This window comes from Schistocerca americana, chromosome 2 (genome assembly GCF_021461395.2).
Source record: "Schistocerca americana isolate TAMUIC-IGC-003095 chromosome 2, iqSchAmer2.1, whole genome shotgun sequence".
NCBI classification, from domain to species: Eukaryota; Metazoa; Arthropoda; class Insecta; order Orthoptera; family Acrididae; genus Schistocerca; species Schistocerca americana.
In genome coordinates this window covers 431,500,414-431,519,275 of record NC_060120.1, presented here as the reverse complement: position 1 = coordinate 431,519,275, position 18,862 = coordinate 431,500,414, and the positions used below count along the sequence as shown (strand labels likewise).

The following is an 18,862-nucleotide window of genomic DNA, read 5'->3' as shown; positions in this document are numbered from 1 at the left end:
CATCAATCTGCTGTAAAAGTATAGAACATATTATATGCCCAATAATCATGATATTCTTTGGAGAACAAAAACCTCCTCCATAAAAATCAGCATGGATTCTGCAGACAGAGGTGTTGCTAAACTCAGCTCACCCTGTTCTTCCACAGAAGCTGCAGTGCTGTAGACATCAGTGCTCAGGCCGATGTCATGTTCCCAGACTTCAGGAAGGCATTTGCCATCTTATACTGCTGTTTAATGAAAAAGAAGAAGAGCTTACTATTTGTTAGAGCAGATTTGTGACTGGATTCAAGATTTCCTTGCAGAGAGAACTCAACATGTCACTTTTAATGGGATAAAATCAACAGATGTAAAGGTAATTTTGGGAGTACCCCAAGAAAGTTGGACAGGGCCATTACTGTTTACAGTATATATAACTCATCTAGTAGAAAACATCAGGAACTCCAGAAGGCTACTCACACATGATGGGGTTCACAAGAAGATAGCAATGCCAAAAGTCTCTAGTGGTTTGAGAAAAGGATCTGCAGAGGACTGATGAATGGTGCAGTGGGTGGCAGTTGACCCAGAATGTAAATAAATATAACATGTTGTTCATACATATGAGAAGAAATTCACTACTGTACAACTACACCATTGATGAAAAATTGCTGGAAACAATACTTATAGTAAAATGTTTCAGAGTAACCAAATAGAGTGACCTGAAGTGGAACAACCACATAAAACAAAACAAAAAAGGAATCTTAACGAAATTTAACTCATCCATGAAGGAAGTGGCTTAAAATACACTTTTTCAACTGATTCTTGAGTGTTGCTCATCACTCTGGGACCCTTAGAGGTAGGACTAACAGAACAGATAGAGACGGTGCAACAAAGAGCAGTGCTTTTCATTACAGGGTCATTTGGTCAGTGTGAGAGCATTACAGAGATGTACAACAATCTCTAGCAGCAAAGAATAAAAAAAAGAGATTATGCACATCATGAAGTGGTTTACGATTGAAATTCTGAGGCAGAACATTACATGAAGAGTTGAGCAACCTACTACATTAGAGGGAAACATTCCACGTGGGAAAAATTATATATAAAAACAAAGATGAGGTGACTTACCGAACGAAAGCGCTGGCAGGTCGATAGACACACAAACAAACACAAACATACACACAAAATTCAAACTTTCGCAACAAACTGTTGCCTCATCAGGAAAGAGGGAAGGAGAGGGAAAGATGAAAGGATGTGGGTTTTAAGGGAGAGGGTAAGGAGTCATTCCAATCCTGGGAGCAGAAAGACTTTCCTTAGGGGGAAAAAAGGATGGGTATACACTGGCACACACACACATATCCATCCCCACATATACAGACACAAGCAGCTTTACCCTGTTTGTTATGAAACAGTTGCAGGTATGTTCAAAGTAATTCAGGCAGCAGTGCATCTATTTATGAATAGCGACACTTGTACTAATTCACAACTAAAATAGGGATATTTCTCTTGCTTAATTTTATTCCCTTGTCTCTCATACTATTCCCTCACACTTTCTCAATGGAGGCTTTATTTTTTAGCCTTTGCTGGACCACTGATGAGTTGAATTTCACCAAGTTCAGAAGACCTAGCCATAACCAACTTAGTGATGTAGAAGACTTAATGATATTGTTGAAGATGAACCACAACTGGTGGACGTCATACACTCACTAATGTATGAAATAAGACACTGGTGGCACCTGCAGTACTGGCCTATAGTATTTACTCATACTCTCATCACTCACTGATGTCAATGCACTCCTCTTCCTTCCTCTCTGATGACATCCCATCTTCAATGGATTCCTACTCCATCTATCTACATCAGTTGAAAAAATTATCCCTATCCCTAGCTAAAGCCCAGTCCCACATCCTGTTCCTCAAGTGCTCCCACCACACCAGTCTAATAATTAAAATTCCACTCTCTTGATGTCATCCCTCCTTCTACAAAGATGTTCCAATCTTCAGATTCCACTGATCCCTATACGTGGCTAATCTGATTCTAGAGAAACAAATTTCCATAGCACAAGCAACTCCAAGTGACCTTGCACCCTCTGCAAGATAACCACTACTGTGCAACATCCATTAACTACTACCTACCTCCCAAACGGAAACCTTGGCCTCCAACACATGGAAGAGTGTTCCAGACACTGTCTCAAACAATTTTCTTATTTACTGACATCCTACTTCTATCTTTGAGTACCGCCACCTGTCAATTCCTACCCCCCACCACCAAAATTAGCCCCTAATAGCACCCAGACTCTGTCTTCCAGACTATTTCCATTCCTCACATTGTAACATTGCATGTATGTAGTCGAGCCAGTCAGCTGCCCAGAACTGGTATGAGATAATGTGAATTTGTGCAGTGATGAAAACTAGTGGGTACAGGGCACACTGTGGCCAGTTTGGCTAGTTGACTATTGCTGGTCATCCAGGTGCAGAGGCAATGAGCACATTACCGGAAACAGGTAAATCTCAGAGCTGGGAATTTAGATGGATGATGCTCACATTGGCTTTGTGCAAAATATGCTTCAGGAAATGGCAAAGTGTCAGACAGTCTTAAAGATGGACAAGGTATAGCTCCTTGAGATTTGACAACTCTCATCCAATATTAACGCAAATCTGAATATATTTGCAATCTCAGAAGTGACAATACTATCTCAATATCTTTAAAACTGCAGAAGTTAATATATCACAGTGAATGAAATCTTTTGGACTGAATCTCTGAATTAACAACTTTGAATCATTTCATGCAAGTTCAATAAACTGTATCTCAGATTATGACACTGCACTATAGCTATCATCCCTCAAAGCTACATATCTGTATCTATTTTAAGTATTGATTTATGACATCTTTTATATTGCTTTCATTATGCAAATATTTGACAGAATGTCATATTCTCATCATTTACACAGCAAATTAATACAGCGTCAGTACCTCATATTTTGTGATACTTGTGTATTTCTTTACTGACCAGTTTGGTATCTTGCTAGTCACTTTGTTTAAATGTTGATCACAGGTGCTATTAAAATACTGTGCTAATTTAAAACTGGTCAATCATGAGCTATCAGACACCACATTTGAAAAGAAATCCAAAAGATGCTTCTGTTGGGATGGCATCAACAACTGTTTAAATAATATTTAGTGATAATCAGTAGTTATTTAACATGAGTGCACTTGCACAAGAATATTGGCTTATTTATGTATGGACAAATCTCTTTGTATAACTATTGTAAATTAGCTGAGTGTGACAGAATATTTATAACATGTCTGTTTTAAAGTATTGTTGTAATATATTAGTTTATTGCAGAAAGTGATCAGGTGAGGCAAATCATGTCCATAGAGCTTGAGAATGATGCATTTTCATGAGGACGGGCTTCAGCCAATGAGAGTTGGACAGCATGGAACATTAATGGAGTCAAGTGGAGGGAGATTGGGACTTTTCCAAGTGAAGAGCTCAAGGGAGTGATTCTGGTCACTTTTATGTTTGTGCTGGAAAAAGGCAGACCAGCCCATGGTAACATGTGAGATTCATAGGTGACAGATTCTGGGTGGTGAACGGCAGCTTCAGTGCTCTAACTTTTGAGATATTTTGAGAGGTCTGAATGTGCTCCAGACTAGGACTCTAACTTTTTTCTGCTTGATTTACAGAACTGAGAATAGACAGAGTATGAGTTACTATTCTTTGTATTGTGTTTATTAAGTTGTGAATTGTCTAGTTGAACTCTGAACTATTTTGAGGTCATTAATATTTCATACATTGTGATTGTGAAATGGGTTTAGTTTTTGTGTATTTTTGCTGATTATTTAGTCTGGGAATTTTGCTCCCATTCTCAAAAATCATCAATGTAACTTTACTGCATTTGATAAAGCTATTTTGTCTTTATTTTAATTGATTACTGTGGGACCACTTCCCATTTATTTGAGAGGTCCTTTCCTGAATAAACATTATTCAACACAATTCTCTATCATCTGCATCAATTACAGACATTAGAATAGAACACTTTTTATTAAATTATTCATTTAGCTTTTATCTCATATTTATGTGGATTTTATTCACTCACAATTCTAGACAATGCATAGACTATTTGACAGCAAGATAATTATTTGCAGTGAACTAGCTGTGAGGCATGAAAGCCAACATGTGCAGCTTGACCATATGGCTACATTGAGTTGTTCTTTTTAAACAGAGCCAAGCGTAGCCCCTGTACCTAAAGTATGAGTAACAGCAGGTGAAGACAACTGGTTTGCTTGTATGGACTGCTGTTTGGAAGAGCAACTACATGCAGAAGTAACCTTTAGGTACTGTTGCTACATCTCACAAGCATACCTCCCATCATCCCGCAAAACTCAGAACTCAGACAAACTCCAAACACAGTTCTCAGTCTGTTTACCACTAACTCAGTGCTACAAAAATGTCATCTCTATCCAAATGTCTCACCTTCAGCCCCACCCCCAAGTTCAATCATGCTCAACTCATCAAAGACCTGGTCTCTTTCTCACAATCCCTAGTGTGTAAAAACTTCTTCACTGGCAGTTTCTACTACCATAACCAACCAAACTACGACACTGAACCTTGCCTCTCCCATTTCATACCTGTGTTTAGCCTCCCTAACCATCTTCTGATTAATTTCCCTCATTTTTTCCTGTTCCTCTGAACTATCCCAGGAACTAGCCACAGAGGAACACCATTCTCATTATCCAGAATCATACCACACTGGAATAACTGAGCCATAAAATTTACCAGATCTTTGATTACCACATGAAAATGAGAAGTATCCTGCCCACAGTTCTTCTTGTCGCTTCCAAATCTACCCAATATCCTAGTCTATCCCTACACAATACAAACTCCTAGCACCTTGATACATACCTGCAGAAGACCCATGTGGAATATTTGTTTGGTACATCCAACCACCACATCCTTCTCCACATGGGTGTCCATTCTGTCACAGGCAGGGAAATCTGTGAAACCAGTTATGTCACGTATCAGCTCTGTAGTAAATTTTGCACATCATTCTATTTGAGCATGATTGCCAACCATATGTCCACCTGAGTGAATGATCACTGCTAAAATGGGGCTAAGAGCAGGGTTGACCACCCAATGGGAACACACTGATGAGCACAACAAGCTTGATTCCACTAGCTGCTTCATAATCTGTGCCATCTTAATGCCCCAGTCCCTACCCTCACCCCTCCAGCACCAAATTCTCTGAATTACAGAGACGGAAATTGTCCTTGCACTCTGTCCTTTGACCCTGTTTATCCTGTTAGCCTCAATCTCTGCTAGCTCCTGCCCCCATTCACACAACCTGCACTCATATCATTTCCCCTGCTCTTTCCCTCTTCCTCTGTTGTATCTCCCATGTCCAATCCACTTCTCTACTTCATTACACACTGTGCACTACTCCTACCTGTGACTGGAACCAGCTATTCAGTGCCAAAACCCTATCCCATGTGCCTGCTGCCTCTCCCTCTCATCCAACAGCCATCACACTTCCCCATCCCTCATGCTTTCCACCATCATTCAAGTACAGCTGCAGTGCTAGCACACTACCTACCAACTGGATTAAACTAATTGTACATTTGTATGTGTGTGTATATATACTGTGTGAATGTATAGTCTATAGTTCTGAAAGTGGATTAGTCTGAAAGCTAGCAATGGTCTTAGACTTGTTTATATATCTGTCAACAACTGAGCACGTCACCTACTCAGAAAGTTCTTAACTTCACTCCTCAAATTATTTCTTAATTAATATACTTATGAGCTTGAGGTACTGTTAATAACACATGATGTATGCCACCTCCTCAGAATGATACATGTCCCCAGAACAAGAAAGAAATGTGACCATCTCACACAAATGTAGCCATGTAAGGTGGGTAAACTCAAGATTCCAGAGGTTTATGCACATGGAACATTCCAGGTGTCATTGTGCAACATATTACCTAAAGAGTGAATATTTATAACAATGCAGTGTTAATCTACTATTTATATCTGGTCTGTTGTCAGAGTATTTCTAACTTGTAGAATTATTGGGTTTTCACCCAGGCCACATCATAAGTTGTCCACAATATTTCGGAGACTTGTTGATATCTTAAGGTGGTCCCCAATGACTGCTGCTCTGCTGTTGGTCATTACCTCATCTACCACTCTGCCACTATATGTTGGACATTCCTCATCCACCACGCTGCATATTGCTCCAGGGCCTTCTCCTCAAAATGTTCATGAATCAATTTGCTACAACTGATGATAGAGGACACACTATGGTGATGCCATCCATCTGTTCATAATAAACAGGAAATAAGTTGAAGAGAGGATAAATTCCAAAAGTCTCATGAGGTTGGTCTAGTATTTCTTGGTCATAAGTTCCATTAATTCCTTTAGTAATACCATGGTGAAGAGGGACACTACGTCAAAACTCTCCAGCAACCAGCCAGTCATTATACAGTGTGTTTCAAAAAGGATTCGACAAAATTGAAAATTCATATAAATTAATTCATAGTACCTACAGAGATGATTGTAGTGTCAATTTGTAGGGAACTACATCAAGTTCTGTTTTGCATAGTTTGTTAGTACTGAATCGCATTGAAGAAGCACTAGCGACAGTTGCAATAAAGATGGCTGCCTTCACGGGACCTGAGTGTGCTACTTGCTTTGTGTTTTGGTTTGAATAATTGAAGTCAGCGATGACAGTTCAGCATAATTTCTGTACCAAGGATGCTCAAGATCCTTGTAGTCTGTCTACAATTTATAAGTGGCATAAACATTTTGTAGAAACAGGGTGGTCCGTAAGACATGGAAAATCTCTGACAATGTCATTGGGCGAGTGAGACAACGTTTTGTCAACAGCCCTACAAAATCAACCTGGCCTGCATCTCATGAACTGCAAATCCCACACACAACTGTTTGGCACGTGCTGAGGAACCATTTGCATTTGAAACTGTAGAGACTGAGAATCGTACAAGGAATAAAATACACTGATCAAATTGCTTGCGAGAACTTCTGTGTGAATATGTTAAATTGATTACATGAGGATGAACATTTCTTGGGCAAAATCATCATTTCTGATGAGTCAACTTTTCACTTAAGTGGCAACGTTATCTAACATAACTGTAGGATTTGGGGCTGTGAAAATCCATATCAAACATTGCAACATGTTTGTGATAGCCCTAAACTAAACATCTTCTGTACGTTGAGCAAGAACAAAGTGTATGGCTCCTTACTTATCCATGAGAGAACCATCAACAGGATGGTGTACCTGGATATGTCACAACAATTTTTGATGCTACAGACCAATGAGGATGAGCAAGAATGAAATATTTACTTCATGCAAGATGGTACGCCACCCCACTACCTGGCTGACATCCAGGATTTCCTCAGTGACCGCTTTCCAGGTCAATGGATTAGCCGTGATGCACCAATTGCATGGCACCCATGTTCCCCAGACCTGACACCACTCACTTTTTTTATGAGGATTCATCAACAATATTGTGTTTTTACTTCCTGTGCTGGCTTCTCTACCTGAACTTACACTAGAATTTATGCTGCCACTGAGAAAGTTACACCTGCAACACTACAGCGAGTTTGGACAGAAATTGACTTCTGATGGGGTCTGTGCAGGATAGCCAATGAAGGCCACATCCAGCATCTTTAGTTCAAGGTAAAAAGACCTTGATGTGTGTCCCTACAAAATAATGCTTAACCCAGCTCTATATCTTCTCTCAATAATTGATATGAAATTCTGAAATTTTAAAGTCTTTTTTGAAACACTGTATTGTGGAAAAGGAGTGGAGGAGTCATGAAATGGTGGAGGGGGTAATAGCCAAACAGAGGATCAGCAGTTATCAGGAAACACCTGAAAGTGGCAACAAGTCTGTTTGCTGAAGTATTATGGAGAAGTCATGATGCAACTAGAGTGGGCACCTGAGAACCAAACTTTACATTCTGAATACCAAGACATTCACCATTTACTGTGCTGTTACTTCTATACAGTAAGGTAAGCCTTGATTATAGTGAAGGGGTTTTGGTTGTCCATGAGTTCATTTTTGCATACTAATATAAAAAAGAAGCTGTGGCAGAAAAATAAACAGCTGTTAATAGTGTACACTGCAAAGCCAAAACTTATTTCAAGTAATGTTAATCAAGATGTTTGTTACAGTTTTAGATTAAAGTAGCCATAATTTTGTTATTAATAGCAAAAGCAGTGTATATTTAATAATAAAAATAATATAGATAAAAACAATACAAATTATTTATTTCAGTTTTTGCACTTCTTAGCTCATTTCTTTTGTAATGAACCAGTCTATGAGAGAAACAAAGTGGGAGTAGTAGTTGCCTAACAATTTAACAGCAATGTCCTTCCTTCCTGTCCAGTGTCCTTTCTCCAGACAATATTGTGCCAGGACTGGTTTGGTACTTCCTACATTTAACAGAGAACCAAAGATACCCTTATATAGGATATTATTATAATGTGGTCACCACTTCCAAAGGTACAGATTTCTAACCCCCCTCCACCTCCCTCCACTCCCCTCCCCAGAAAGGAATATGTACAGCTCCCATATGCATGTAATGTTATTATGTTATTGCATTGTTAAGTGTGACATTGTGTTACAATATATTTGCATATCATGGATCCAGCCTGGGAACCAGCCTGGTATTTACTTAGGTGGATGTGGCAAACTGCATCAAAATCAGTGCTACAGTGGCCTGCAAACCAGCCCTGTCACTAATCTGGATTTGATCTGAAGCCAGTGTGTTTCCCTGTACCCAACAAGCAGGCACTTTAATGCATCCAGCTAGAAGAGTAGGTTTGAATGACAATGTGTTGATTGTATTCAATTCCACTGAGAGCAGCCAGGGTGTGTTCTTTACATTATCATTTCTGTTTTTCTTGTATGCTGATGAATAGATTTTTAGGACAAGGTGTCAACATCTTTTTTATATTTCTTAATGAAGTTAATATTAATTTACAGTTTTTATATCACTTCATTAAGTTACTATTAATTCACAATAAATTTAACTAATCAGATTGTTGTAACACTCTTTCTTCTTTCTTTTTTCAGTACTACATATTTTTGAAGGAGATGCATGATACTGAATGACATCTGGCAGAGACAAGTCTAAGTATTTGTACCACTTTTACAGACAGGTGTAACTGCTGCACATCAAGGATCTTGCATAATGTCAACAATTATATGAATATAATATGTAAGAATAAAATTAATACAAATTTCATACATGTCAACTTTTTCCCTACATTAGAGACAGTAGACTCCACTGTCTGTAACAATGCTGAGAATTGTTATTTTGAAGAAGATTTCATTACCTAGACATTCTTCTTTCCTTGGCTTTTATATGAAACCAAGTTAAAGTGTAGACAGTAAATTGTGATGATTTATATGAATCAGAACTTACAGTTTTCCGTTATTTGCTTTGTATTGTAAAGAACATGATTAATGTTTTATTTATGTTATATGGTGAACATCATACAATTAATGCAACTAATATTCAGTTGGACAGTAAAATGCAACTACCAGTAGTATCACTGTAATGATCTGAGTCTGTAATTTTGTTTTAACATGTCAACAATTTATCCCTTTTTTTAAAAAAAATTGGTTTAAACGTGAGTGAAAATTTTTTGTCAAGTACTTAAGGGGGTATCAGCTGCCATTAACACAAATTAGTATGTTGTATTTTGAACTAATTAACAAACTGAAGTCTTTAAGTAATGTTCATTTGATATGATGAGCATGACTGCACATAGAAGATATATACAAGGAAGATGAAAATGAAGGCAGTATTATAAAAATAGAAGAGGATGTAAATGAACATTGATGATAGAAATGATCTGGTGAGAAGACTTTGACATAGGGCTGAAAGACATTAGTCAAGACAAGGCCACTGGAGTATACAACATTCCATCAGAACTGCCTCCCTTGATAAAACTATTCCACCTGGTGTGCAAGTTGCATGAGACAGGGAAAATACCCTCAGTCTTCCAGAAGAATGTAGTAATTCCAGTTCCAAAGAAAGCACATGCTGACAGGTGTGAATATAACCAAACTATCAGTTTAATAAGTCATGGCTGAAAAATAATAACAGGAATTCTTTACAGGAAAATGGTAAAATTGGTAGAAGCTAGCATTGTGGAAGATCAGTTTGGATTCCAGAAAAATATAGGCACACATAAGGCAATACTGACACTATGACTTCTCTTAGAAGATGGGTTAAGGAAAGGCAAACCTATATTTACGGTATTTGTAGACTCGGAGGAAGATTTAGACAGTGTTGACTGGAATTATCTGTTTGAAATTGTGAAGGTAGCAGGGGTCATATATATGGAGCAAAAGGCCATTTATGACTTTTACAGAAACAAACAACAGTTATCAGAGTCAAGGGGCATGAAACCAAAGCAGTGGTTGAGAGGAGAGTGCGAAAGAGTTGTAGCCTATCCCCGATGTTATTGAATCTGTGCAGTGAGCAAGTTTACTACTTGCTTGATACCAAAGAAAAATTTGGAGTAGGAATTACATTTCAGGGAGAAGAAATAAAAACTTTGACATTTACTGATGACATTGTAACTCTGTCAGACACACCAAACAACTTGGAAGAGCACTTGAACAAAATGGACAGAATCTTGGAAGGAGGATATAAGATGAGCATAAACAAAATAAAAGCAAGGATAATGAAATGTAGCCAAATTAAATCAGATGATGCTGTGGGAATTAGATTAGAAAACATGACACTAAAGGTAGTAGATGAGTTTTTATATTTGGACAGCAAAATAACTGATGAGTGCTGAAGTAGAGAGGATATAAAATATCGACACAGTGGCAAGAAAGGAATTTCTGAAGAAGAGAAATTTGTTAACACTGCATACAGATTTAAGTGTTAGAGAGTCTTTTATGAAGGTAGTTGTAGTAACACTGTTCACGTTTACGTCGCACTTCACTTAGCGTAGACCGGGACTGTGTCCTAGGCATGCCCGACGTTAACTGACTGGGCACGGCCCGTGCTGCCGGAGTTGTTTTTGTTGTTGTTGTTGTTGTTGTTGTCATGCCGGCAGAGGTCGCGTCCGAATTCTCGTGTGCCCTCTGGTGGACGGGACTCTACTTGCGGCAACTACCATCCGTGACGCGCATTGCCAATGTGCGCCTCCCGCGATCTTTCTGGTGGCTCTTACAGTAGTTGTCTGAAGTGTAACCATGTATGGCAGTGAAACATGTACGACAAACAGTTTAGACAAGAAGAGAGTAAAGACCTTTGAAATGTGGTTCTTTAGCAGAATGCTGAATATCAGATGGGTAGATTATACAACTAATGAGGAAGTACTGAATAGAGTTTCTAAAAGAAGGGAGCACATGATAAGATATATTCTGAGATGTCACGGGATCACCAGTTTAGTAATGAGGGGGAGTGTGGGTGCTAAAAATTGAGGAGGAAGACCAAGAAATGAATACAGTAAGCAGATTCAGAAAGATGTGGGTTGGAGTAGTTATCTGGAGATGATGCTTGCACAGTGTAGGGTAGCATGGAGAGCTGCACCAGACCAGTTTTAATACTGAAGACCAAAACAAGAAAGACAATGAGCATTATCAAAGTCTCAAAGCTAAGCTTTTAATCTCAGGAGCGAGAAAATTTTCTTTCCTTTATTTCTCTAAATTGTTTACCCTAATTGAAGATCTTGGCTGTAAAAAGTGGTGAGCAATGCATGTTGGGAGCCTGAGTTATTGCATGAAAACATACTAAGCAATGTGCTTTTGCCTTATTAGATGAAAATTCCATTATGATCCAAGCAATATAAGCTCTATCTTGAAACTCAGATACTAGCTAGTGGCAACTTTGACAGGATATGTGTATGTAAACAGTGGTAAGTGCCACAAACATGGCTGCTTTGAGTGGTAATATGTGTGGTGCTCGTGCCAAGGAAACACTTTCTAGGAATGAGCTGTGTGAATAAAGAGGAGGATGTGGATACATATGACTCCAATAAAGATCCCGCATGCAGACACACTTCAAAAGGTGTGACTAATCAGATTAATGTACAAATTTCATTAAGCAAGTAAACAATGTTAAGTCACTTCACTTATCATAGTTTACATGCATGTATGTGACTGTGCAAGGTGCTTGCTGCATTGTTTTCTTATATAGCATTACCTAGATCTGTACCAATACCATACAAGCAAAGGTCAATTAGATATTTAACTGCTTATGCACGTTATTACTGCATTTATGTATCCTATAAGACCTGTGTTGAGTGTATACGCATATTTGGCATATGTATGAGTGTAGTGCATACTACAGACTATTGATGAATGTATTTTACCTTTGTAGGTGAAATTAATTCTGAGATACATGGAGGATGTTAAACTTATAGCTATGAATTTTATAGGTTCAGAGGAACATAATACAAAATGCATTCTTCTGACGATGCCCCAGCTTCTGCAAGAAGAGACAGTTGATAAAAATGATCAGCAGAGCCAACAGAGAGGTCGGAAGAGGGGGAGGACAACCTGTCAGCCATACAAATACAACCTCCATGATGCACTGGATAGCAATGTGCCAAACAACAACAACAACAACAACAACAACAACAATAGCCACAGCAGCAGTAGCGCTCCATGTTCCCATTTTGCCCATAATGTTTCTTGAAACATGACGGGGCCATGGGCCCTAAGCAATGGCGACTTGCAAAAACTGTATGAAAATACGGCGTATAGTGTCTTTGTGTCATTCCCACCACCTCATGCAGACATTGACATGAATATTAATTGTGTGCCTCCAGTGTTCACAAATTATGACAAACTGATTGTCAAAGTGTGAGTGATGATGGCCAAATGCTCAGACTAAAAGTGAACATGTGAACCATGACTTTACTGAACTCACAAACCTAACTGGATTTATGCTGTGTGGCATTGCCTCCAGTTTCTTAACTCTTAATGAGTTACAACAAGCAGCACATTCCAATTTTGGGGCAACTTACAGCTCCCACTATGTACAAATCTTTGGTTCATTCCTTGACTATTTTGATAGCGGATGACACTGTCACTGGGACAGTTTGTTTGGCCCAAATGCTTTCAATGATTCTGGTTTTTACATTTTGGACATGGTCCACCTCATTTCTGACCAGCTCCCTTGCCAGCAGTAAGACTGTCTATAGTCTGAATTTTTGTCTCTTGTTCTCAGATGGGTTAGGTTATTTCATTAATTTTGTGGCTTGCATTACCCTGAAAGCTATGGCACAACCACACTTTTTCCATACACGCCCTATTCCAGTGGTTCCGGGTGATTAAGTGAAACCAGAATTGGACACACTGACAGCATTGTACACTCCTGGAAATTGAAATAAGAACACCGTGAATTCATTGTCCCAGGAAGGGGAAACTTTATTGACACATTCCTGGGGTCAGATACATCGCATGATCACACTGACAGAACCACAGGCACATAGACACAGGCAACAGAGCATGCACAATGTCGGCACTAGTACAGTGTATATCCACCTTTTGCAGCAATGCAGGCTGCTATTCTCCCATGGAGACGATCGTAGAGATGCTGGATGTAGTCCTGTGGAACGGCTTGCCATGCCATTTCCACCTGGCACCTCAGTTGGACCAGCGTTCTTGCTGGACGTGCAAACCGCGTGAGACGACGCTTCATCCAGTCCCAAACATGCTCAATGGGGGACAGATCCGGAGATCTTGCTGGCCAGGGTAGTTGACTTACACCTTCCAGAGCACGTTGGGTGGCACGGGATACATGCGGACGTGCATTGTCCTGTTGGAACAGCAAGTTCCCTTGCCGGTCTAGGAATGGTAGAACGATGGGTTCGATGATGGTTTGGATGTACCGTGCACTATTCAGTGTCCCCTCAACGATCACCAGTGGTGTACGGCCAGTGTAGGAGATCGCTCCCCACACCATGATGCCGGGTGTTGGCCCTGTGTGCTTCGGTCGTATGCAGTCCTGATTGTGGCGCTCACCTGCACGGCGCCAAACACGCATACGACCATCATTGGCACCAAGGCAGAAGCGACTCTCATCGCTGAAGATGACACGTCTCCATTCGTCCCTCCATTCACGCCTGTCGCGACACCACTGGAGGCGGGCTGCACGATGTTGGGGCGTGAGCGGAAGACGGCCTAACGGTGTGCGGGACCGTAGCCCAGCTTCATGGAGACGGTTGCGAATGGTCCTCGCCGATACCCCAGGAGCAACAGTGTCCCTAATTTGCTGGGAAGTGGCGGTGCAGTCCCCTACGGCACTGCGTAGGATCCTACGGTCTTGGCGTGCATCCGTGCGTCGCTGCGGTCCGGTCCCAGGTCGACGGGCACGTGCACCTTCCGCCGTCCACTGGCGACAACATCGATGTACTGTGGAGAACTCACGCCCCACGTGTTGAGCAATTCGGCGGTACGTCCACCCGGCCTCCTGCATGCCCACTATATGCCCTCGCTCAAAGTCCGTCAACTGCACATACGGTTCACGTCCACGCTGTCGCGGCATGCTACCAGTGTTAAAGACTGCGATGGAGCTCCATATGCCACGGCAAACTGGCTGACACTGACGGCGGCGGTGCACAAATGCTGCGCAGCTAGCGCCATTCGACGGCCAACACCGCGGTTCCTGGTGTGTCCGCTGTGCCGTGCGTGTGATCATTGCTTGTACAGCCCTCTCGCAGTGTCCGGAGCAAGTATGGTGGGTCTGACACACCAGTGTCAATGTGTTCTTTTTTCCATTTCCAGGAGTGTAGATTATACAGCCTATTACATTGAGTGAAAGTTCTAACCCCCTTGTGATTGTTAAAAAACCATCTGGTCAGCTTCACCTCTGTGGTGACTTTGAAGTTTCAGTTAATGCACAATCCATCAATCCCACCAACTCTTTGCCCACTCAAGATGAGTTATTAGCAACTTACTGAGGGCCATTTTTTTTTCCAAACTGATTTAGCTGAATCCTTTTTACCAGAGAATTCTAAACAGTTGCTTGAGATTAACAAACCTTTTGGGCTGTACCAATATCCGCACCTCCCATTTGGTATGGCTAGCATCCCAGTGATTTTTCAGCATTTTTTGGAACAGCTGATGGTGTCCATTCCAGGTTGTATCAAGTATCTTGATGACATTGCTGTGAAGGTGCATTCAAGGGAGAGAATTTATGTAACTTATGTGCCACGTTCATGGTCTTACATACTGCAGGGCTGAAATGCAATTGGCCGAGTCACACTTTTCTCAGACATCCATTGTGTCTTTGGTGTTTGAGGTTTCTCAAGATGGTGTTAAACCTTTATGTCATCAGGTTGCTGTCACAACTCTGCCTCACCCTACCAATTTCAAAGAACTCCAAGCATTTTTAGGTAAAACTGCATACCATCACTAATTCTTTTGAGGTGCAGCCATGTTGGTCTATCCCCTCCATCAGTTGCTCCACAAGGATGTTCCTTTTTGATGGACACTGGTCTGTGAGCACGCATTCACACGTTTGACGTCTAAATTACTTTCTGCTCCTTGTTTGCCAAGTGGGTGCCCATAGCTGTATCCAGGATGACAAATCTGGGGTACGTCTATGGGTACCCACATGGCACCATCCTATGCCAACCTATTCATGGGGCATCTAGAGGAATCCTTCCTAAACACCCAGAATTCTAAACCCCTCACCTGGTTGAGATGCACTGACTACATCTTTGCAATCTGGATTGGGGGTGAGGACACCCTATCCACATCCCTCCAGAACCTCAACAGCTTTTCCCCCATTTGCTTCATCTGGTCCTACTCAACCCTACAAGCCGCCTTCCTAGATGTTGACCTCCACCTCAAAGATGTCTACATCAGTACCTCTATCTATATCAAAACTACTAACCATCACTCATACCTCCACTTTGACAGCTGCCTTCCATACCAGGAAGTCCCTTCCACACAGCGTAGCCTCCCATGGTCATTGCATCGGCAGTGACAAATGGTCCCTCTTGTAACATACTGAGGCTCTACTGAAGCCTTCACAAGCTGTAATTATCCTCCCAACCTTGTACAAAAAAAAATCTCCTGTGCCTTATCTGTCCAATCTTCCACCACCTCCCAAGGTCTTACAGTCCAGCCACAGAGGAGCATTCCCCTTGTCAGTCAGTACTACCCAAGACTGGAGCAACTGAATTACATTCTCCACCAGGGTTTCAACTACCTCTTGTCGTGCCTTTAAATTAGAAATTTTCTGTCTACGATCCTTCCCACAGCTCCCACTGTGTTATTCCGCTGTCCAATGAACCTACACAATATACTTGTCCACCCTTACACAACCCCTGCTCCCAACCCCTTACCTCATGGATCATACCCCTGTAAAAGACTTAGATGCAAGACCTGTCCCATACATCCTCCCACCACCACTTTCTTCAGTCTGGTCACAAACATCACCTATCCCATCAAAGGCAGGACTACCTCTGAAACCAGTCATGTGATTTACAAGCTACACTGCAACCACTGTGCTGCATTCTATGACTACCAACAAACACACACACACACACACACACACACACACACACACACACACACATGTATTTTGGAAATGTTCCACAATAATGTTTCATGAACTTGCCCAGCAAGTAAACTGTGGTAAGTCAGAGGTAGGTGATGTTAAGTGCACCCTGTTTATGAGAAAATAATGTTAATTACCCAGTGATAAAATTTTGAAAGTATAATTGTGGGTAGAATTTACCATTTTAAAAATATTTCATTATGGTAGATATATGTGAAAACAATGATGTGTTTGGATAAGGGAATCACATTGCAGATACATGCAATATCTTATTTATTAGAATTTATTGAAACATTACTGCACGATTTCTTGAAATGAGTTAAATGGGACTTACCATTGTTTACAGCTAAGGTATGCAGTTAACAGAACATATTTATGTTTTCCTATTTGATTCTTTCTTGAAGAATTTGTACAGCCTATTGAACCATTCACTAAATTTGTTTTAAAATTATTTAGATCATGAACAGATTCTTTCAGTAGATAATTTATGCCATAAGAAACAACTTCTCTAATGATTATTGAACTTTGAATTAGTTTGAACCTTGATGTAGTACCTTCATATGGAAGCTCTATTGACAGGACAAAAGCTAACTAATTTTCTTTTAAAATGACATTTACAACAAAGTTGGAGTAGCGATGTGATATAATGTGATGTGATGTGATGTGTGTGTGTGTGTGTGTGTGTGTGTGTGTGTGTGTGTCAACTGGATGAGTCAGACAGTAATTAAGCAGAGGCAGTAGTAAACATAAGAATCATATACTACCTCAAAAATTTCTACAGAATGTGATAACTCACAAAAGTTCCAGTAAAAATTGTCCTGAAAGTGAATAACATATGTATAAATTAGTACCCAGTTATGACCAAAAACTATAAACCTTAGTTGAGAACCTGACTATTGTTAAACTCATAGGACTATAGCATCAATACTAGGTGAACATTGTCCTGCAGGTTGTTACAATGCAAAGTATTTGCCACTTGATCCCAATGAAATGTTTAGTGAGGCTGTAAAACTAACCAAAATATATTAAAAATAATCAGTGTTAACAGTCAGTAACAATAACATAAATGCAGTCAGTGAGGGAACATTCAACAACCTGATATATGTTTTGAATGGTCAGTAACTGCTGATTTTGATTAATTATAACAGATTCAAAAATAAAGATTGTGTAATGAACATTTATGCATAAATTCATTACTTCCTTCACCTGATATACAGTAACAAGCACCAGTAAATCAGAAAACAGCTTAAAGAACTTTCTAAGTCTGCTGGTTTTGGCAAGCACTGTAATATTATTGAAGTACCTTTTCTGAGAATCCTTTGTACTGTTTTTCAGTTAGAGTCTTTGCAGGGACCTTCATCATATAGTCCAGTAGCTCAGCTGACTTGTTTGTGGAGAGGCCAAGGTACTTTGCTAGACGAAATGTCCTTTCTGGAACATCTGTGTTGCAAACTGTGTCCGCAATGGCCACTCCACTTTGTGATACTGCACGATGCAGTAAACCTGAAATGCACTACTACATATGAAGAGCTTCAAACTGTTTTTCAAAATACCAGTTTATGGACACAGATGACTAAGTTGTTTTATTTTAGTGTCTTACAAACTGTAATCTTAAATTTTTCTTCTTTTGACTTAATCTTAATATCTGTATTAAAGAGATTTTTATATTTTCTCAGTTAGGGATTTTATCTGTATAAGATGTTCTATGACGAATTTATCATATCAAACTCTTATAAAATTCCAAGCTTCTGATGATATTCCCCAGTATCTTTATTAGGGAAACACTGATATCTACAGACATAAATTATGTAGTGAACCTCTGCAACCAGGGATTAAATTGTTGCTAACACTAAAATGTCACCTGCAGCAACACTGTTTTCATTGTGATGTAAAATATTGAGCATATTCATGTGTAGTCTCTCTGTATCAGACACCCACTTCCCCACATACTTGTGTGTCTAGTGATTCATATTTTACGATTTTATGGATTCTGTGATGTTTGAGTCCCTGTAATTTCAAATAGAAGGTGAAATTCACATGTTTTCTAAAAAGGATTTATTCATTTTCATAGGGCTTTGTATAGTCACCACTAGTTTTTCTAGTTTCTTTACTTGAAATGGCACTGATATTCAGTGCATTGCTGGGAACTAGTTCAGACTGACTGTCCCACTTTGCTGTTACACGGAATGTTACAAATGCCTGTGACTACGAACTCATCGCTATGCTTCACAAGTTGTAATGATATAATGTAGAGTTTTTGACCACATTTCCTGAGATCTTGCAGAGAGTGTAGTCTGGTAGAAATGTCAGTGAAACCTCTTCCAGGGAAT

The 18,862-nt window shown here is 40.0% G+C and overlaps 1 protein-coding gene across 1 annotated transcript in view; it reads right to left on the bottom strand.

Annotated features, from left to right (window-relative positions):
• Positions 1 to 18,862, bottom strand: part of LOC124595734 (juvenile hormone esterase-like) — a 130,739-nt gene that overhangs the window by 47,432 nt on the left and 64,445 nt on the right. The window contains exon 5 of the mRNA XM_047134609.1: positions 17,836 to 18,035. Within this exon, the coding sequence (XP_046990565.1) occupies positions 17,836 to 18,035 (200 nt within the window). The remainder of the gene's footprint in view (positions 1 to 17,835; positions 18,036 to 18,862) is intronic.